The sequence below is a fragment of the Callorhinus ursinus genome, unplaced genomic scaffold (genome assembly GCF_003265705.2).
Source record: "Callorhinus ursinus isolate GAN/ISIS: 27379988/994484 unplaced genomic scaffold, GSC_fseal_2.0 scaffold1, whole genome shotgun sequence".
Classification (NCBI taxonomy): Eukaryota; Metazoa; Chordata; class Mammalia; order Carnivora; family Otariidae; genus Callorhinus; species Callorhinus ursinus.
In genome coordinates, this window is record NW_027397063.1 from 77,556,478 (window position 1) to 77,578,857 (window position 22,380).

Sequence of the window (22,380 nt, forward strand, 5' to 3'; positions counted from 1 at the left end):
GACTTGGTCACAGTGGATTCGAAATAGGAACATAAACCTCGGGCTGTTGAATTATCTAACAATTTCAGCTATTATTTCTATTAGTTTCTGCTTCAATTATCCAGTGAGTTGTCTCTATGCCAGGATATGCTCAGTTCTGAGGCTCCTTGAAATCGCATAACTCAGTGTGGCTCTCTGCTCTTGCAAAAGCCCAAGAAATGACTCAATACACGTAAAGCCTTAGAACTGTGAGGGACTCACACTAAGTGCTCAATAAATGTTAGCCATTAGTGTTATTTCTCATTAGAGCAGGAGGAGCATCTGCAGAGAGGTGATGCTGGTTTCTCGGACATGAACTTAGATCATAGGATCAGTGTCCATTTGACTAGCAAAGATGGTTGGAGACAGTCATTAAGATAAAGGAAATGGAAGATCCCATCAAGACTCCCTAAGTGCATGGTACAGATCATACTACCTTGTTGTTTTTACCTGTGAAGAGAATGTAAGATCAGATATGACTTTACTTTTGACAGTTTAAATTGTTGTTTGCATCAGCAGAAACTAATCATATTGGAATGATGGTTCAGTTAGGGATTTATTTATCCTCCTACCCACAAATGCACAGAGAACACACAAGTACATAGGCTGCTGTATACTTTTTAGGTTGCTGTAAATTATTTGTGCGTGTCTCAGTTTGAAAAGAGAGATACAGTGTTCATGAACATGGAGAATTTCAGCCACAAAAGAATTCTTAGCTGTCATAGGTAGTATGTAATAGAGAGAATGTGAAAAGAATGAGGAAGTAGTTTCTCCAGCATGATGAAAGAGGCAGGTGGTTCTTTCTTAATTGAGCAAAGCATTTGTTAAATGCAAAAGAAAATTACTATGGACTCTAGAATCAGGAATCCACGATGCCAGCATTTTGCAATGACATCCTCTTTCATCTATAGATCTCACAACAGTTTATGGACACTAATTAAGTCTCACCGTACTCATCCACTTCACACCGAGTTTTCTTTACTTCCTTTTTACTGAGGAAAACCAGGGCAGTGAATGTTTAAAGGGTTATTTGAAGTTACAAAGCTGGGATTTGAACCCAATACCCAAAGCTTCTGGCCCAGAGAGGAAGGGGACCCACATGGTGGGTTTGATAGTTGACTCATAGCTGATGTTTTGTGGAGCAGGAAGTGATCTCTGGCAATTTTGAGAGGAAGGAATAAGCTTGGAGCTCAGGGACGGTCTAGGGGACCAAGAGTAGGGACCAGAGATCCTGATGTACAGCAAGGCACATGCACTGATGTCTCTTACCACCGCACTCCTGCCTTACTTGCCATGCTCCTGAATAGACACATTGGGATTGCAGTTCATACTGACTACTCTAGAGTTTTGAGACTGTGAGCCTTGAGGGAAGTATGCGTGTGACAGGGGGAGTGACCTGGTATTGGTGGGCAGAGGTGAGTCACTTACCAAGTGAAGCCGCGGTAGGAGGGAAATCAAAGGGCAACAGGTTATGTTACTCCCTCTCACTTGTCATCATGGCCCTCTTTAAAAAGGAAGAGGAAACAAAGCACAGGCTAGGTCTGAGATCAATCTCAGATGGCCAGTTATGACAGCCACACCTCAGACATATTCAGGCCCTGACTTGTCCAGGACCCAAAATAAATGTCTGGGTCTATCAGAACTCTTGAATGGAGACTAAAAATAATTTGAAATAACTCACTTTCTCTCTCTCTACCCTCTCGAGATGAATGTTTAAAGATCATGCAGGAGTATTTTTTTTTAAAGATTTTTATTTATTTATTGAGAGAGATAGTGATAGAGAGCATGAGAGGGGGAGAGTCAGAGGGAGAAGCAGACTCCCCGCTGAGCAGGGAGCCCGATGTGGGACTCGATCCCGGGACTCCAGGATCATGACCTGAGCCGAAGGCAGTCGCTTAACCAACTGAGCCACCCAGGCGCCCATGCAGGAGTATTTTCACATAAATGGAATAAGAATCAGAAAAGGGGGATGACCAGAAAGCCCCAGGAAAGGCAGATGCAAGTGCTGGGGGCCAAGTAGGCATCTCACAGGCTCAAAGAGTATTGTATTTCTGAGACTGAATCAAATCTGCAAAAATAGTAGCAAATTATTTACCTCTTCAAAGAGAGTTACATACCAAATTGCAGGGGAATTTATTAGCACATCTAAATCTGAAAAAGAAAGGTTATAGATTTACAAGGTTAAGTTGCAAGTAGGGAGCAGAAGGGAAAAAATTTTAGTTGCTATTAGTTTTTATTCCAAATTGCATCAGTTCCTCAGAAACAAATAGTTTATAAAGGGCTTAGTCCATAACTCTAATAGAAAAATAATACAAATCAGAAGTATATCTATCTCTCTATATATTTCACTAAATAATATTAAAATAGCTGTAAGTAGTAGTTAATCTGGCTATATAAACATGGATATTTACAGACAAGGTTATGCTTGCATTCTTGCTCACACTGATGTTTTGGAAAATGGTGAGATGATATTATCTTTATTAAAACCATACGGCAAAAAAGGTCTATCTGACAATCTATTATCCAGTTTTAGTAAGCTACATTATAATGGTAATTGATGTTCATGATTTGAGGGTATTGAAAGATCTCCAAATGTCTTCTGGGTTATCAAAGAAAGATAAAATGTTATTTCATACAGTTCTTTAAAACTTTGATATAGTTTTAATGGTGAATTATGTTATGGCCCTTGAAAATTTGGGAAATCACATATGGCATAAAAACAAATTCTTTTAATCGGAACATGCAATTAACTTTCCCTAAGCTTGCACTCTAAGAGACAATTTGTGAAAAAGGAAACGTGGTCAGGGTAAAACATTTCCTCTTTTTATATACCTTGAACTGGGTATGTCCCTCACCAATTACATAGGGTCCCTTGGGCCTCAACTTTCCGCAAGCAGTTGGGTCTCTATGGCAATGCACCGGGCTGCCGAAGCAGAACACAGGTGACAAGGCGCAGGCAGGCGCTGGGCGACCATGGGGAAGTCTGGCTGCGCAAGGCTGTGCAGGGTCTTCTTGAGGTCTAGGCTCGACTGCTCTGCCTTGCCAAGAATCTGCAGAAATCCCGGGCCCGCCTGCCTCGACTTCCCACCTCTCCTGGTAAGCGGGGTCTGCACACCACCCCGTGGCCGCCCTGGAGGCTAGGGTGCTTCTGATGCCTGCCTACACTGGGACTGGTGGCTCCCGGTGGGACCCCACTTCCGTTGATGCATCAGCTTCACCCTTCCTGCTCCCTCAGAGGCGATGACTCGGGTGAAAGGAGTCCATTTTGCCCAGCCCCCTGGTCTCATGCAGCAGTTCAGCATCCCCGTTCAAATTACACTCCAGGGTGGCCGGCAGCGTCAGGGGAGGTAAGTCACCACTAGAATCTCTCTTGCTGAGCAAGTGGCTGAAGGGCGGCCATGACGAGTTGGCGGTTAGGTTTGGTCTTCATCCTCTGAGGGTGCCCACTTGCCATGCCTCCCAGGGGACCCTGGGGGCATCTTCCCCAGAAGTCCTGACATCTGGGGGCTGCAACCTTTCTTGTTGGTTTCCTCCTCCATTTGGCTTGCAAATTCCTGAAGGCCAGGGACCTTTTTTTTAACTCACCCGTGGTTCCCTGGCACTAGAACATGGCCCAGAACATGTTTGGTGCTCAGTAAATATCTCTTGGTTGAATGAAGGGTCGAGGACATTACCACCAGCATTTGGTTTCCCTGGTGAAGCATGCTTGGGCCCTGGAATCACAGGCCTGGATTCAAATCTCAGTTCCACCCCTTAACTAGCTATATGACTGTGGGAAAGTCATATAATCTCTGTTTGCCTCAACCCCTTGTCCATAAAGTGGGGGTAGTAATAGTCTCTCCATGCCTTAGCATTCCTTCTATGTACTACTGTCTACACTATTCCATTACCCTCTCTACTTTAACCATTGTTATTAACCATCCACGTCTACTCCTTAAGGAAGTGAGATAGGCTATCTTAAGGACCTTAAGGACCTCCCCAGAGGAATGCAAAACAAGAGGGCTGTGAGCCTTAAACAAAGCTACGGTCCTTCTGTCTGCTTCTGGGTTTGGGCTGGTGTAGTTGTCAGAACTGGACGCTGAAACTGAGAGAGGAGCCATGCCTGAGGGTGTTTGAGGAATAGAATATTAAAAGCTTGCCAGGGGGGCACATTCCTCAGCCAAGTTCACACACTCTGTTTGGAAATGTGGATGGTTTGTTAGTGGCTCAAGTGGAGTTGGGAGCTGAGTTGTGGCAAGAGTAAAGACCACAGTGGTCATCACAGTACCCACTTCCATCATCTTGTGACGACACGCATGGGTAGTTGAGAAACGAAGGAAAGTGAGACAGAGGGGTTTGGGCAGAGGTGAGGGTCAGAGGATGAAAACACAGACAGATCAAGGGGGAGAGAGACGCAAAAACACTTCTCTCCTTGAAAGGCACTAAATGCTTTTATGAAAAGACAATTAAAGCGAATTACTATATGGCAGAAGATCAAATGACGAACAGGCAAGGGAACAAGTTTTAATGCCCTGTTCATAACACAATTAACTAGATATAAGAGCAGTTGTGTTCTCCCCAAAGCAATACAGTCTCCCATTTTCACTGGTGAGATGCACAATTGGATTATTGCCCTTGCCTCTTGCTGAACTCGATGAACCATGCTGACTTTACTCAACCTCGTTTGCTGTTTCAAAAGAAGTTGTTAAACAATTTTGTAATTAAAAAATAGGAGGATAAAAATAATTACCCACCTCTCCTCTGTAACACAAACAAATTACAGGGAAATACGAATTTAACATCCCAGTGCTTAGAAGTTACGTGCACGTGTGAAAGGAGTGCCAGACGAATTACCAAGCTTTGATGAACAGCAGTGTCTTTCTAAGGAACATTCCTTGACAAGTTAGAGTGTTGGAGGGAAAGGCTGCTGGTTTTGGCAGGGATCACAGCCAGAGGAGCATGTTCAAGCTTTTGAAATCGAGTTTGCCTGAGGCTAAGCCAGAAGGTGCCTGGAGCAATGTGTGCAAAAGGGCTGGTGGGAAAGTCAGTTCTGTCTGTGGGGAAGCCGCCGAAGGGGGTGGGTACTGCCTAGACTGTGAATAAAACATCTCCAGGTAACACATTGGTTGGAAGTGGAAATACATTTCTGGCAATAAGAAATAAAAATGCTATTCACTCATTTCACTGGTTAGAGAACAAAATTAGATCATTCTGAAACGCTTTGAGGTCCTTGGATGAAAGGTGCTTGTAAATACCACAGAGTTAATTACAGGGATGTTTATGGTCTCAGAAAACTGGAAAAACCCCAATATTCAACAATAAGGAAATAGGTAAGGAATTTATGGCATATCCAATTGATGGAATATTATGCAGAAGGGTCACAAAGAATTGCTCATGATATAAGAAAGGGCTTATTATGTTAAGTGAAAAGAGAAGATTAAAAAAACCCACTATATCCAGAAAGATCTCATTCTATTTAAAACAATATAGAAGAGGGGAATAACTCAGTAAGTGAATAGAAATTATCTCTAAGTGGTAGAATTGTGGGTGATTTTTGTTCTCTTCTTTCGACTTTTCCACATCTTTCAAGTTTCATAACATGAGCATATAAAAAGTACATTACTCTCACGAATCCTTTGACATTTCTTGAGGCTTTCCTTATAGCTCGGTTTGTGGTTAGGTCTCATAACTGTTCCTTATATGTTTGAGAAGAATATATATTCTGTAGGGGACAGTATTCTATATTATCATTTAGATAAAGCCCATTACTTATTTTGCTCAAATCTTTTCCTCACTGATTTATCAGGTTGAGCTATCAATTCCTGAGGGAGTATGCAAAAATTTCTCATTTGTCAGTGGATTTTGTTTATTTCTTCCTATAGTTCTTCAGTGAAGCAATGCTATTAGTTACGTATAAATTAGTATTGTTAGCTCTTCCAGGTGACTCTTTAATCAATAGCATTACTTTCTTTACTTCTAAGAGGCTTTTTAACTTGAAGTTTCACGTCAGCTTGCTTTTCATTAGACTTTGCCTGAAAACTTCAACCTTTCTACATCTGCGTGTCTCACGTGATTTCTCTCAGCATATTGACAATATTCCTGTCTTCTGGTTTCCATTCCTGTTATGGAGAAGTGAGATCTCAGCCGGTCATTCCTTTGAGGTTGATCTATCTTTTTCGGTGGTTGCTTTCAAGATTTTCTGTTGTGGGGTCTGTGCAATATCTCTGTGATGGGTCTAGGTGTGGGTTTCTTTTTATTTTATCCCACTGGGCTTCTGGAATCTGAGGACTGGGTTTTCATCAATTCTGAGATTTTATTATCTTTTTAAAATATTGCCTCTGACTTATTTCTCTTATTTCTGGAATTCTGAATAGACCTTACGTTAGATCTTTCCTATTTATTTTCCATGTTTCTTCACTTCCCTTTGGTATTTTCCATTACAGAAATCCTGTGTCTTATACTCTGGCTATATTGCAGGTCCATCTCTCTGTTTACTAATTATCTTTTTGGATGTTTCTAATCTACTGTTAAATCTGTCCATGGAGTTTTTATTTAAATTATTTTATTTTTCATTTCTAGAAATTATCATTGATTCTTTTAAATATTGGCCTGGTCATATTGCAGTCTTGCTCTTTTTGATATTTCTAATACTTTCTTTATTTCTTTAAACATATCACAGATACACTTTTATATACTGTCCAAATACCTGAAGTTTTTTGTGGATCTGAATCTGTTTTTTCTCACTCAAAGGCCCTTACTGTGTTTTATGACTTTTGAATGAGAACACATACTCCTTGAAACTTCATAGGATTCCTTTGGGGCCTAGATTCAGTAGATTGCCTTCTCATTTTGTTGAAGGTTTCCTTTTCTGTGCAGAAAGCTTTTAGTTTGATGTAGTCATGTTTGTTTATTTTTGCTTTTGTTTTCCTTGCTTTTGGAGTTAGATCCAGAAAAATATCATTAAGACCGATACTAAAGAGCTTTCCACCTTTGGTTTCTTTTAGGAGTCTTATGGTTTCAGGTCTTACATTGAAGTTTTTAATCCATTTTGAGTTAATTTTTTTGTATATGGTGTAAATGGTCCAGTTTCATTCTTATGCATGTAGCTGTCCTGTTTCCCAACACCGTTTACTGGGGAGACTGTCCTTTCCCCACTGTAGATTCTTGTCTCCTTTGTAATAAATTAATTGACCATATAAGCATGGGTTTATTTTTGGGCCCTCTATTTTGTTCCATTTATTTATGTGTCTGTTTTTATGCTAATAACTTTAGGTTTGCAGTATAGTTTGAAAGCAAGCAGTGTGATAACTCTAGTTTTGTTCTTCTTTCTCAAGATTGTTTTAGTTATTCTGGATCATTTGTGGTTCCACACAAATTTTAGAACTATTTGTCCTATTTCTGTGAAATATGTCATTGGAATTTTGATAGGGGTTGTCCTGAATCTCATTGCTTTGGGTTTTTGTGGACATTTTAACAATACTAATTCTTCTAATCCATGAGCACAAAATATCTTTCCATTTGTTTTTTCTTCAAGTTCTTTAGTCAATGTCTTATAGTTTTCAGAGTACAGGTCTTTCATCTCCTTGGTTAAATTTATTCCTAGGTATATTATTCTTTTTGTTGTGATTGTAAATGGGATTGTTTTCTTGATTTCTCTCTCTGATAGTTTGTTACTAGTGTATATAAACACAACAAATTTTTGTATATTAATTTTGTATCCTGCAACTTTATTGAATACATTTAATAGATCTAAGAGTTTTTTTGATGGTCTTTAGGGTTTTCTATATATACTGTCATGTCATCTGCAAATAGTGACAGATTTACTTCTTCCTCTCTAATTTGTATGTTTCTTATTTCTCTTTCTTGCCTAGTTGCTGTAGCTAGGACTTCTGATATTATGTTGAGAAGAAGTGAACATCCTTGTTTTGTTCCTGATCTTAGAGAAAAAGCTTTCAGCTTTTCACCATTGAGTGTGATGTTGGCTGTGGGCTTATTGTATATAGCCTTAATTATGTTGAGGTACTTTCCCTCCATATCTACTTTGTTGAGAGTTTTTATCATAAATGGATTTTAAATTTTGCTGAATGCTTTTTCTGCATCTATTGAGATGATCATATGGTTTTTACCCTTCGTTATTTAACGTGCTGTATCATATTGATTGATTTGCAGATGTAAAACCATCCTTGAATCCGTGGAATAAATCCCACTCAATCATGGTGCATCATCCTTTTAGTGTTTTGTTGAATTCAGTTTGCTAATGTTTTGCTGAGAATTTTTGCTTCTATGTTCATCAGGAATATTGGCCTATAATTTTCTTTTTTTGTGCCGTCCTTGTCTGGTTTTGGTATCAGGGTAATGCTGGCCTCCTAAAATGAGTTTGGAAATATTCCCTTCTCTTCAATGTTTTGGAAGAATTTGAGAAGGATAGGTATTAGATCTTTGAATGTGTCGTAGAATTCACCAGTGAAGCCCTCTGGCCCCAGACTTTTGTTTGCTGGGAGGGTTTTGATTGCTGTTTCAATCTCTTTATTAGTAATTGGTCTATTCAGATATTTTATTTCTTTATGATTCAGTCTTGGAAGATTGTCAGTGTTTAAAAATTAATCCCTTTCTTATAGGTTGTCCAATTTGATGGCCTCTAACTGCTCACAGTAGTCTCTTATGATCCTTTGTATTTCTGTAGAAACAGTTGTAACTTTTCTTCCATTTCTGATTTCATGTATTGGAGCCTTCTGTCTTTTTTTTTTTTTTTTTGTAGCTGAAAGTTTGTCAATTTTGTTTATATTTTCAAAGAACCAGCTCTTATTTTCACTTATTTTTTTTATTATCTTTTAAAAAAAGATTTATTTATTTATTTATGTATTTTATTTATTTATTTTTAAAGATTTTATTTACTTATTTGACAGAGAGAGACAGAGTGAGAGAGGGGACACAAGCAGAGGGAGTGGGAGAGGGAGAAGCAGGCTTCGCACTGAGCAGGGAGCCCGATGTGGGGCTCGATCCCAGGACCGCAAAATCATGACCTGAGCTGAAGGCAGACGTTTAACGACTGAGCCACCCAAGTGCCCCTATTTAATTTATTTTAGAAAGAGAGAGCGCACGTAGTAGGGGAGGGTCAGAGGCAGAGGGAAAGAAATAATCTACAAGTAGACTCCCTGCTGAGCACAGAGCCCAATGTGGGGCTGGATCCCAGGACCCTGAGATCATGACCCAAGCCAAAACCAAGAATCTGCCGCTCAACTGACTGAGCCACCCAGGTGCCCCTTCTTTATTGTCTTTTTTGTCTCAAGTTTATTTTTTTACACTCTGATCTTTATTATTTCCCTCCTTTTATAACTCTGGGCTTTGTCCTTCTTTTTCTATTTCCTTTAGGTATAAAATTAAATCGTTTGTTTCTTGTTTCTTGAGGTAGGCTGTATTTGCCATGAACTTCCATCTTAGAACTGCTTTGGCTGCATCCTGTTGATTTTGGTATGTCTTATTTCTGTTTTCATTTGTCTCTAGGTATTTTTTTATTTTTCCTTTCATTTATTCTATGATCTAGTAGTTATTCAATAACATGTTGTTTTATCTCCAAGTATTTGTAGTTATTTGTTTTCTTCTTTTATTAAATTCTAATTTCATACCATTGTGGTCAGAGAAGATGCTTGATATGATTTCAATCTTCTTGAATTTATTGAGACTTGTTTTGTGGCTTAACATGTGATCTGTCCTAGAGAATGTTCCATGTGCACTTGAGAAGAACGTATATTCTACTGCTTTTGGATGGAATGTTCTATATATGTATCTATTAAGTCCATGTGGTCTAATGTGTGGTGTAAGGCCAGTGTTTTCCTACTGATCTTCTGTCTGGATGATCTAGCCATCGATATAAGTGGGGTATTAAATTCTTCTTTAAGTTAGGTTAAAGTTAAAGTCTTCTACTATTATATCATTGCTGCCAATTTCCCCTTTTTAGGTCTATTAATATTTGCCTTGTTTTAGTGCTCCTACGTTAGATGCATATGCATTTATAAATGTTGTATCTTCTTACTGGATTGACCCCTTTATCATTATGTAGTGCTCCTTTCTGTCTTTCATTTCAGTCTTTGTTTTAAAGTTTATTTTGTCTGATATGAGTGTAGCTACAACAGCTTTCTTTTTATTTCCATTTGCATGGAATATCTTTTTCTGCCCCCCACTTTCAGTCTGTGTGTGTCCTTACTTTTGAAGTGAGTCTCTTGTAGGCAGTATATAGGTGTGTCTTGCTTTTTTTTTTTTTTAACCCATACAGACACTCTGTATTGATTGGAGAATTTAGTATGTTTACACTTAAATTAATTATTGATAAGTGTGTACTTACTGCAATGCTGGTAATTGTTTTCTGGCTGTTTTTGTAGTTCTTCTCTGTTCCTTTCTTCTCTTTTTCTCTTCCTTTGTATTTTGATGATTTCCTTTAGTGTTGTGTTTAGATTCCTTTCTCTCTCTCTCTTTTTTTTTGTGTGTGTATTTACTATCAGTTTTTGCTTTGTGGTTACTATGAGGGTCACATATAACATCTTAAATTTATAAGTCAATTTTTAAAAAGATTTTATTTATTCATTTGACAGACTGAGAGAGATAGAGAGATAGAGAGAGCACAAACAAGGGGAGTGGCAGGCAGGGGGCAAGGGAGAAGCAGGCTCTCTAGAGCCTGATGTGGGGCTCCATCCCAGGACACTGGGATCATGACTGTGACCAAAGGTAGCGGCTTAACTGATTGAGCCACCTGGGCACTCCCATAACAGTTGATTTTAAGCTGATAGCAACTTTAATTAAATTTGAACACATTCCAGAACTACTTTTTTACTCCCCTCTCCAGAACTATTTTATGTTTTGATGTCACATTTTACATGTTTTTATTTTATGTATCTCTTAACTAATTATTATAGTGTTAGTTAATTTTACTACTTTGTAAGTGGTTAATTCACTAACTTTACTATATATTTACCTGTTCCAGTGAGATTTTTTTTATTTTGTATGTTTTCTTGTTATTAATTTGTGCCATTTCTTTTCAGCTTAAAGAAATCCCTGTAACATTTCTTGTAAGACCAGTTTAGGAGTGATGTACTTCTTTAGCTTTTGCTTATGTGGCAAAGTTTTTATTTCTCCTTCAATTCTGAATGATAACCTTGCTGGGCAATATATTCATGGTTGGAATTTTTTTTTCTTTCAACATTTTGACTCCCTCCAGGCTTGCAGTTTCTGCTGAGAAATCTACTGATAGCCTTATGGGGTTTCCCCATGTACATAACAATTTGCTTTTCTCTTGCTGCTTTAAGATTTTCTCTTTACTGTGAACTTTGGACATTTTAATTATAATGTGTCTTGGTGTGGATCTCTTTGGGTTCATCTTATTTGGAACTCTCTGGACTTCCTAGAGCTGGATGTCTGTTTTCTTCCCTAGGGAGGTTTTTAGCTGTTATTTCTTCAAATAACTTTTCTGCCCCATTTTCTCTTTTTTCTCCTTTTGGGACCCCCCTATAATGTGAATGTTACTCTACTTGATGTTGGTCTCTTAAGTTGTCTTCATTTTTTAAAATTCTTTTCTTCTTTTTGCTGCTCTGTCAGGGTGAGTTTTATTGCTTTGTCTTCCAGCTTGCTGATGTGTTCTGTTTCATCCAGTTTGCTGTTGAGCCCCTTAAGTATATTCTTCAGTTCCATTATTATGTTATTCAGTTCTGTGACTTCTGTTTGGTACTTTCTTATAATTTCTCTCTGTTGAAGTTCTCACTGTGTTCACTCATTCTTCTCCTGAATTTGGTGAGCATCTTTATCACCATTACTTTGAATTCTTTATCAGGTAGATTACTCATCTCTTTTTCTGAGGTTTCATCTTATTTTTTTTTTGTTTGTTTGTTTTGTTTTGTTTTTCATTTGGAAGGTGTTTCTTTGTTTCCTCATTTTGCTTGACTCTGTGTTGGATTCTATATTTTGGGCAAAATAGCTCCTTCTCTCAGTCTTGAAGGAATGGCCTTGGGTAGATGATGATTCACTCTTTTGCTAGCTCTTGGTTGTCTCTTTGTGGTTGTCTAAACTGCCCGATTTATTCTTTATGTGTCCCGCTGTTGAGGGTATGTCAAGACCTGTTAGTGTTCCAAGGGGAGGAATTTCATTTAGCACTTAGCTTAAGGCTGATTGGAAGACCCTCAGACCCTCAGGCAGCAGCTGTAAAAGTATGCAAATATATACAGTCCCTTGGGGGCAATTGGAAAACTAGCTGACCTTTAGACTGGGTGATTTAGAGGTGTCTCCTAGATGAGAGTTGCAAAAATTAGGGCTCCAAACAAGTGTATAAGCTCCTTTCTGGGAGGTCTTATTGAGCTATACCAAGACCAAGAGGGTGTGTAAGGACTGTGTCTCCCTGCTGATGTTCCCTGGGAGTGCCTTTTAGCCTCTAGATGTATGGGAAACCTGAAGCCTGTACTTCAGCCTGAAGCTCCAGGCTAAGTAAATAGGCCTTTTTTTACAGGACGATTGTGTGTTTTAGTCTGCTATCTGTGCATTGTCCTGGGGTGGGGGTGGAGGGTGGCCTGCCAAGAGCTCTTTCTAATTGTTACATTCTTGTGGAACTCAGGAACACCAGTGTCTTGGCCACCAGGGTCAGGTGATCAAAGATTGTCCCCTGTGTGGATGCTGTCCATGCACACTGAAATTATGCCAGTTTTGCATATCAACAATTATACTTGGGTTTATTAAATCAATATATTGCAAGTGCCAGAGAGACCCCATAATAAGTTTCATCATGCATGGATTGCATGAGTATCTTACAACCAACCTCCAGGATGACTTACAATATAAAGCAACTAAAGTCCAGTTTCAGAACATGAAGGAAAAGACAGGGTATTTGGTACTGGAAACCTACAAAATATCCAAATCTTATTTTATGGGTAAAACTCTTTATCATATTTGTTTATGAATTATAAAATGTACTGCCTCAAATTTCATTTAAAAAGTTGTTTTCCCTGCCCATTCTCTGAGGGTGGAAAGACAGAGGGTGAATAAAATATCAAAGGAGATTAAAAATCCTCAAACCACATCCTTGATTCGCAAAGTAATATTAACCCGGGAGTGCTGCCACCCTCTGAGGCTGGTGCTTCCCACTGCAGGCTCCTTGAACATCGAGGATTTCTTGACATTCCCCTCACTGTCTTTGAATTCTGAAGATGTTGTCTGGGAGAAAAGGAGCTAGGGAAAGGAAGGGGAAGGATGTGAGGTAAAGTATAAAATATACTTTTGGAAGAAAACAACTAGCAATTTCCTTTACAAGGTTTTTGCTCGGCTTTAAATTTTAGTAAGCTTTTTATGCAGTTTGATGGTGTCTGAGTTTCTACCATTATAACTGCATTTGTTTGGCTTAAGATTTTGTTAAGACTCTTAAAGTGGAAATACCTCTGGGACTCATATGCCTACTGAGCAAGGAACTGCAAATCAATGACATTGACCACAGGAAGTGGTGGGACTATGGCAAATTGGAGAAGACATGCCAGTCCATAGGGATAGCCTCTGCTTAGCTTGGCCAGCTATTCCTAGGCAGGAGTGTGGACCTTATGATTTCTTTTCCCAAAAGTTAGTAATCAGCATTTTTATGAGAAATTTCACAATTTTTAAAGTGTTAGCAACTAATCCCACATTAAAAAAACACGCAGAGAAGGCCAACAAAACACATCTGTGGGCTGGATGCTGTCCATGGGTCAGCAGTTAGCAACCTTTGTTTTGGACTTGACTGTTCAGTGGACCCCCACTGTGAAATAACTTATCACATCCTTTGCTGGTACAGAGTAGAAAGAGGGAGAGGAGACATGTAGGGCCACTCACACAGAGCTGTGAGGGAACAGAGAGGAGGAGAAGAGGGGCGAGGGGAGAGAAGACAGAAGTGAAACCTTCATTATTCTGAATGGACTGGCATGGGCCACCAAGCCCCATGGTAGATAAGCTGCCTTTCCATAAAAAAGAATAATATAAAAGAACAAGTCAAATCCTACTATTTCCGGATGTTAATTCTGAATCTGAACTTTTTGAGTCATTCTTTACATATGGAACTCATAAAAGATTGTAAAAATTATTTTCAGGGGGAATGTGCAGTATCCCTGACAGATAAGCAAGTTCATAGCACTTATTTACATAACACAAATGAAAACTACTTACAGGTAATTCTTTTCTAGTCCTTGATTAAACAGATCTCTAAAGACTTCCTCGGGGGCGCCTGAGTGGCTCAGTTGGTTAAGCGACTGCCTTCGGCTCAGGTCATGATCCTGGAGTCCCGGGATCGAGTCCCACATCGGGCTCCCTGCTCGGCAGGGAGTCTGCTTCTCCATCTGACCCTCTTCCCTCTCATGCTCTCTATCTCTCATTCTCTCTCTCTCAAATAAATAAATAAAATCTTTAAAAAAAAAAAAAAAGACTTCCTCGGGCTCCCTGCTCAGTGGGGAGCCTGCTTCTCCCTCTTCCTCTGCCCTGCTGCTCCCCCTGCTTGTGCTCTCTCTCTGTCAAATAAATACATAAAATCTTTAAAAAAAATAAAGACTTCCTTACTGTTGCATTATATGTAAAAATATTATGTTAATTATATTTTATAACACATAATTTTAGCTCATTTAGGTGGGCTTTTAATCAAGCTCTGAACATGGGATTTCATTGTGTTGTTCTGAACCTGATCACAACCCTCAGGTGGACGGCAAATGGGATCATCCCTCCACCCACCATGAGTTGGTAAATGTTCCCATTTCTCTATGAGCTTATTGAAATCTCTTCTTCCTACTTTCTCCAAAGGACAGCCTTTTCTGCCTCGGGGAGGAATAGAAATATAGACCACAATGATGGAGACCTCCCAGATGTGCACAAGAAGCTGCCCTCCAGTGCTGGAGAGGACCGAGCTATGCTGCTAGGGTTTGTGATGATGGGCTTCTCCGTCCTCATGTTCTTCTTGCTTGGGATCACCATCCTAAAGCCTTTCTTGCTCAGGTAAGAAGCAGAGAAAGGAGACCCAGAATTTTCAGTTTGGATCAGACCAAGCACAACGGTAGAGAAGAGGCTAGCTTTGGCTTCTTCAGCCCTCCTGATCATTGTCTAAGGGAAAATAGAATCACCTGTTTGTCTCTCAGTGCTGGCAGGAAGCGGGGTAAGAAAGCAGAAGATATTCCTTGGCCACTCCCCCTCTTCAATCTGAAAAATACTTTCAACAACTAATCCATACATTAGATATGTGTGTAGGTAATAAATTCTTCCTTTAACAAGCAGATATCAGGGGCACCTGGATGGCTCAGTCAGTTGAACGTCTACCTTCGGCTCAGATCATGATCCCAGAGTCCTGGGATCAAGCCCCACATTGGGCTCCCTGCTCAGTGGGGAGTCTGCTTCTCCCTCTCCCTCTGCCTGCCACTCCCCTGCTTGTGCTCACGCTTTCTCTCTCCATCAAATAAATAAATAAAATCTTTAAAAAACCCGAACAAGCAGATGTCACAGGGAATAGTTAATTTAAGTCTTTTACATGAGCACAATAAAAGTTATTTGAGTTTTTTGAGTTTGACAACATCTAGCACATAGTAGTTGCTCAATAAATATTAGTTTCCTTCCTTTTGTTTTAATTGGTTTCCTTATTAAATACATCTAATAACAATTATCATTTATCAAACATACTATATGCCAAAATATACTATATTTTATCCTATTTAAGTCTATAGCAAACCTATGATGGTAGCATTATCATTTTAATTTTCCTTTTATAAATAAGAAAGCTGAGACTCAGAAAGGCCAAGTAACTTGCCCAAGTTCACCTATCCAGTAAAGAACTTGCCTGTCATTTTGATATAACACTCCTCACCTCCTAATACTTATATGAAGTTTGCAGCAATAGGGAAGATGGGAGATTTCATTAGGGCAGGGGAGGAGCTCTTTAATTTTGGAGGATGGCTTACACAACATGGGGTACTTTCAGGGAGGGCAGTCTGGGTAGGGGAAAAGCAAGGGACGCTTTCCCTTTGGTTAGCCAAAGAATGATAGAAAGTTGGGAGAATGGGGAGAGGGAGGCCTAGGAGTTCAGTGAAGAAAAAGGGTCATAGGATAGGAAATAGGTGGCCTGCTTTTGTTATTTATTGGATTCATCTCTTGCCATTCCTAAGTTACATTATTAGGGCAATAATGTGGAGCTCCATTGCTAGAGCACATAGTACCACTATTAGACGTGCCCAGGAGATTTTTCCCTCTGCTATTAACACTGGGAGAATATGTTCTTCTTCTGATCAACCAGCTTTTATTCAGTGGACACCAGGAATCTTCTATGTAGTTGTATTTCCTTCATTGCTTTGGCTGCTAGGAAGCTCAGAGCCAAATTTGTGCCCCAGTTCTCATAACTTATGGTCTGCAGGATACATGATTGTACCTCACTCTTGATTTCTAGCTTTCTACTTCCCTTTCCTATTACTCCATTTTTTATATATATATATATATATATATATATATATAGGGAGATCTGTATCTATATCTACCTATCTATCTAGCTACATTACACATACCTATGTAAACTGAATAAAGTGTGTGTGTGCTGGTCCAGGTCAGATTATTTTTAAAATGTGAAAATTTGGGAGATGGTTCAAGGATACCTTCCACAACCTGATGCCAAACTGTGGCTTATATTTAAATTTTACTTTTCTAAGCATTTCTGGTAATTGTTTGCTTACAGTAATTAAGTGGATGCTTAAGAGTGATGCGTTCTCCACTGTCTCCTGCTTTGTGATCTTTTTTTTTTTTTTTTAAAGATTTTTATTTATTTAACAGAGAGAGAGAGAGAGAGAGAGACAGAGCACAAGTAGGCAGAGCAGCAGAGGGAGAGGGAGAAGCAGGCTCTCCGCAGAGCAGGGAGCCCGATGCAGGGCTCGATCCCAGGACCCTGGGATCATGACCTGAGCCGAAGGCAGCCGCTTAACCGACTGAGCCACCCAGGCGCCCCCTGCTTTGTGATCTTGTGGCACCTCACAGACTGGTTTTGCTCCACAGAAGATGACCTGGGTAGCTCGTACCTGTCCCCACTCCCTTAGATTCTCATCTCTCAATCCAATTATGGACTTTGCCTGCTTGTAGATGCAGACACACAGTGTTATTGAAATAACACGCTCATGTTTTCAGCTGTAAATACATCCCTGGTTCTACTTGAGAGGCCTGGCCTGGTTCTTGTGCAGGGAATTCAGAGAGCTTAAGTTCTAACACAGATAAACAGGCAACTCTGAAGAATGATTTTAAGATACTTTGTCTAAATAAGTACAGAATTTAATTTTGTGAAAAAGCAAGCTAGTGTTAAACCTGTGAAAAGAACCTTATTTTCCATATTTGTATTTTCACTTGCCCAAAATTTTGTTCTTCTTAGGCTCCATCCAATGGTTTTTTTATGCCCTGGCCTTGAGATTATTTTAAATGGCACTGTCTCCCAAGTTTATTAAAGAAAATGCTTACTCATGACCAAAGATCTCAATGGGAGTGCAGTGTGAACCTAGTTCCAATGAGGGTTTTCAAACACTGACTTTAGAATTTGCTAATCTCACTTCTTGTGTTTAAGTCGCCAGGAAATAAACACAGGGACCCACCTACATGTGTGAGGGTGCATGAGGAGCTGGTCCTGTACATTCAGTCAAGCATTTCCTCTCACATTCATTTACCCTTAGATTTGTCCTCTAATCATTTCATACATATCTGTCTTTTCAACACCACCACAAAATCTTCATGGGCAGGAATTTTGTCTACCATTTCTCATAGCACCTAGAACATTCCGTGTGTGTAGTACATGTGCAAATTCTCAAAGGAACGTTTTCCAAGTAAAACTTAATTCAATGTAACTTATTGAGCCTCTACTATGTGGGAGGCATGGTGCTTCATGCTTTGAGCAACATAAAGATGAATAGGATGTACCCCCTAACCTCAAGGAACTTACTGATAGCAAAAACATAGTAAACTGTTTTTTTTAAAAGATTTTATTTATTTGACAGAGAGAGACACAGCAAGAGAGGGAACACAAGCAGGGCGAGTGGGAGAGGGAGAAGCAGGCTTCCCACTGAGCAGGGAGCCTGATGTGGGGCTCGATGACCTGAGCCGAAGGCCGACGCTTAACAACTGAGCCACCCAGGTGCCCCAAAACATAGTAAACTTTTGAATGAGACATTCCTTCTATGATTTCTATTTGCTCTTTGAAAGTAGAGAGAGTACATGGAATTGTACATTGTTACTAGGCTATATTGACCAAGGGCCACATTGATTGTGGTTGGACCCCTTCCAAAGGCACATTTCCATCAGGACAGGCAAATGGGTACATCTTGAGATGATGAGGCATGAAAGAGGATGAGATTTCTGAGTACGTGGTTATAGTAATATCTGTCAAAGCATGGTTTGCCAAATACCTGCATCTTAAATACGGCTAAATATAGATTCTTGGGCTTCAACTCAGATCAACTGAACCCAAATCTCTAGGAGTGAAGCCATAGAATCCACAAATTCTTCACTCTTAACAAACTTGCTCAGGTGATTCTGAAGTTTGAAAACCATTGATCCAAGGGCTGGTGCGGTGAGAAATATGCCAAGAGGGTCATAATTGAGATGAAACTTAGCAATTTGCTGTTTATCCCCTTTCTCAATGTTCTCCATGTTCCCTAACCCTTATGTACCTTCTGTAATGGTTCTACATTACCTTGAAATAGACAAATGCCTTGGGTTATCACATTAGAAATATAAAACTAGGGGCCCCTGGGTGGCTCAGTTGGTTGAGCATTTGACTCTGGATTTCGGCTCAGATCATGATCTTGGGGTCTTGAGATGGAGCCCTGTATTAGGTTCTGCACTGGGCGTGGAGTCGGCTTGAGATTCTCTCTCCCCCTCTCCCTTTGCCCCTCTCTCTGCTTGCTCTCTCTTAAAAAAAGAGAGAAATATAAAACTAAATTTATAGAGGGTGAAGATATTTTTTTTTTCCAACTGAAGCACTCAGAGAGAAGAATCAAACTGCACTATCATCCACACTGATATCATGGATGACTGGATGGACTGTGCTTGCACCTGTGGTGTGGACTACCGAGGCCAGGGCAAGTACCCATGTCTTCAGGTGTTTGTGAACCTCACGCATTCAAGTCAGAAAGCTCTCCTACATTATAATGAAGAAGCTGTCCAGATAAACTCCAAGGTAATGTAAAGTTCATGTAATTAATAAGTTCTAATTATAGCCCTCCTTCCTTGCCAGACTGTCCCCAGCGGAGTGCAGTCCCCGGGACCATCTCTGGGGATAAACCTTCCAGTGAATGCCTCTACGGTGGTCTAATCAGGATAAAGGAAGCTAAAAGCATTCTTGAGGAAAAAATGGGGTATATAGAATGGAAAGGAATTATTCCAATTTCACAAACTGGTGTCTAGAATTTACAGGCTAAGCCAGTGAACAGAGTCATTTGTGGGCAGTCTTACTTTTGGAGGTCCCACTCTCCATCATATCAAAAATGTTAAAATGTACTCACAACCCACCTTAAATCAAGTAAACAATTTTTCTTATCAAAGCAATTTAAAGGATTATAATTTTAATAGGTTACTAAATTGGTTCATATGTTTTTAGTGTGTATTTATACCTAACTATGAAAGTTAGGTTGTATTAGATTAGTTGACATGCTATACTTTGTTGTCTTTACTTAGGCACTAATCCATCTGATGATTTCTGTTTTCTGTTTTGGATGCAATAATTTTTAAGGTCTCAAACATTTCTGTAGGCCCTAAGCCCAGTGCCATGAGTGCCTAGTGGATATGCTGAAAAACCTCAAGTTTTTTTGAAAAAAAAAAAAAATCACCAGCTGACAGATCCCTTCACTGGTTCTGCCTTCCAGGAAACAAAACCTATGTAGGACCCCTCTCTGTGGGCCTAGGGCAGAAGCCACAACATGCTACCCTTTATGGAAAGATTTTACTATGGGAAATCAAGACAACTGGGCTAGAGGCATTCATAGGTGTTGAAAGCATGTGGTGAGTTCAATAGATATTTGTTGAATGGACAAAGACCGAGTGCCTGTATGTGGAGGGAGCATGGTCCTTATGAAGCTGGTCACTGCCTCTTCTGCAATGTCTGTATTTTAAAGAATTCCTTCCCACATTTCTGCTTAGTGCCTGGAAATGGCCATTTCACTTGGTGCCCTCCTGCCCACCCTTCCCCATGAGCTCTGCAACAGGTTTCATCACCTTCTGAGATTGAAACTCTCCACAAATAGCTTCAGTTTGAAGCTCTTTCAGAATTAAAACTGTTGTTTAAATGCTTGGTTTTGGGGACAGTGTCCTCATCTTTCTTCCTCCTCTATATTCCTAGTGCTTTTACATACCCAAGTGCCACCGAGACAGGAATGATTTGCTCAACAGTGCTCTGGACATAAAGGAATTCTTCGATCACAAAAATGGGACCCCCTTTTCATGTTTCTACAGTCCAGAGAGCCAGTCTGAAGATGTCATTCTCATAAAAAAGTACGACCAAATGGTTATCTTCCACTGTCTATTCTGGCCAACTCTGACTCTGGTAGGTGGTGCCCTGATTGTTGGCATGGTGAAATTAACACAGTACCTGTCTCTACTGTGTGAGAAATATAGCACTACACACAGAGATGAGGTAGGTGGCAAAGTACCTTATATGGAACAGGATCGATTCAAATTGTGGAGTGTGGGGAGGAGCCAGGAAAGGGGCAGAGAAATCTTACGATGGTGGCCAGATTAATCGAGCATTTTTGGCCTTTGGATGCTTGGCAATTTTTGCACCTTAGGACCTAATGATGCCTGCTTACAGACTAACCATGTAGAGGCAATTCAAATTAAGTATGATATTTCACATGGGAAACATTTTTTAAAAACCTCATTACGTATTCCATCTATTCTATAAATACACACAAATTTTCCTCTACCCCACATTTCTTTCCATGAGAGCCAAGGCAGCACTTTTGTTCCCTCATGGCAGCATGGGCTCCAGGTAGCTGTGCTTGATCTAATTTCGGCTCTCATGGAACCCCTAGGTGTGGAGTACATGATGAGGGCATCTACCTACTGACCACTGAACAACCAGCCTCGCTGTCGGGAACAGAGTTCACATCAAAATATTTCTCAAAACAATCTTAGTGAAGAGCAAGTCATTCACTGTTGGGAAGAGAATAATCTGGTAATTTCAAAAAAATGTCGGCCTACCATTCTACCTCCCCATTCATGATAAAGGCAGAAAGCCGCTGCCTAGCAAATTCACTAAGTTTAGAGCTATTCATACTTAACCTTGCCATGTACCATGTAATTTTGCTTTCAGCCACATTTTTCTAGTTAATTATGCTTTCCATAAGCTCATTTTATTCTTTGTGCACATTCTGGTGGGAGTGGGAGAGACAGCCAGAAATGTGAAGCAGGGAGAGGCTGTACTGGATGGAATTTAACATTCATGTCAGATGATCCACACTGTAGACAAGTCCCACGTGGATAGTCAGCAAGTGTCCGTACTTTAATTAATGACTCAACGTGGTTATTAACTAATGAATGTCACAAGGCTCTCCCAACAAGTGCTTTCCAGAGTAAGCTGAATAGGAGCTGAAAACAGAGTTTGTTCTGAAAACCTATGTGCCTTAAAGTATCTTTAAATTTCACTACAAAGTCATACATCACGGACTAGAAAGAATGAGACTTTTGAAGCAACTTTTATATGCAGATGTAATCAAAACAGAAATTTTGCTTCTAAGTCAATTATGCCTTTTCGCAGTGAATTTCAAGTCAAAAATGACTAAATAGACTGGATAATTAGAGCGATATTAACTTGACAAGTAATGAACAATTTTGGTGCTTTCTCCTCTTTTGAGTGTGGAATGGTAGAAAAAAACATGTGTCTCAAAGGATTTTATGTGAATTCGTAGGCCATAATTACAACTTTTCAGATATGTATCCTTGGGCAATTCAGCTGAACTGAAATGAAGGTTCAAGCCTTTCTCTTCTCATTTAGAAAATGAGGATAATCTCTTCCTTCATGGGGTTAAGGAATAAACAAGGTAGAGTACGTAAAACACCTCGCTCAATTTCTGGCGTCTAGTAAAAGTGCTCAAAAATGTTAGTAGATAAAAAATTGTTTGCTAAGTTTCAATATTCAGCCAGCCTTATCCCTCTTTTGGGTATATACCCAAAGGAAATGAAATCAGTACCTCCAAGAGATAATCTGCACTCCCCAGTTCAGTGGAGCATCATTGACAATAGCCGAGATATGTGTCCATCAACAGATGAATAAACTGTGATCTTACACACACACACACACACACACACACACACACACACACAGGTATGTATCTACATACAATGGAATATGATTCAGACTTAAAAAAGGAGATCCTGCCATTTCCAACG

The 22,380-nt window shown here is 39.8% G+C and overlaps 1 protein-coding gene across 1 annotated transcript; it reads left to right on the forward strand.

The window, feature by feature from the left end:
• The first annotated feature begins 3,007 nt into the window (after positions 1-3,007).
• KCNMB3 (potassium calcium-activated channel subfamily M regulatory beta subunit 3) lies at positions 3,008-21,096 on the forward strand. The gene is made up of 4 exons (XM_025878489.2): positions 3,008-3,365; positions 14,788-14,979; positions 18,976-19,174; positions 20,333-21,096. Exons 1-4 carry the CDS (start codon positions 3,259-3,261, stop codon positions 20,729-20,731), a joined length of 897 nt encoding a protein of 298 aa, XP_025734274.2. The 5' UTR covers positions 3,008-3,258; the 3' UTR covers positions 20,732-21,096.
• Positions 21,097-22,380: the final 1,284 nt, after the last annotated feature.

Bases quoted from the DNA above. Each gene is read 5' to 3' on its own strand.
- KCNMB3 (XM_025878489.2), top strand. From the start codon at position 3,259: ATGACTCGGGTGAAAGGAGTCCATTTTGCCCAGCCCCCTGGTCTCATG. The intron at 3,366-14,787 runs GTAAGTCACCAC...CTTTCTCCAAAG, and splicing joins GGCCGGCAGCGTCAGGGGAG to GACAGCCTTTTCTGCCTCGG. The intron at 14,980-18,975 runs GTAAGAAGCAGA...TTCCAACTGAAG, and splicing joins CTAAAGCCTTTCTTGCTCAG to CACTCAGAGAGAAGAATCAA.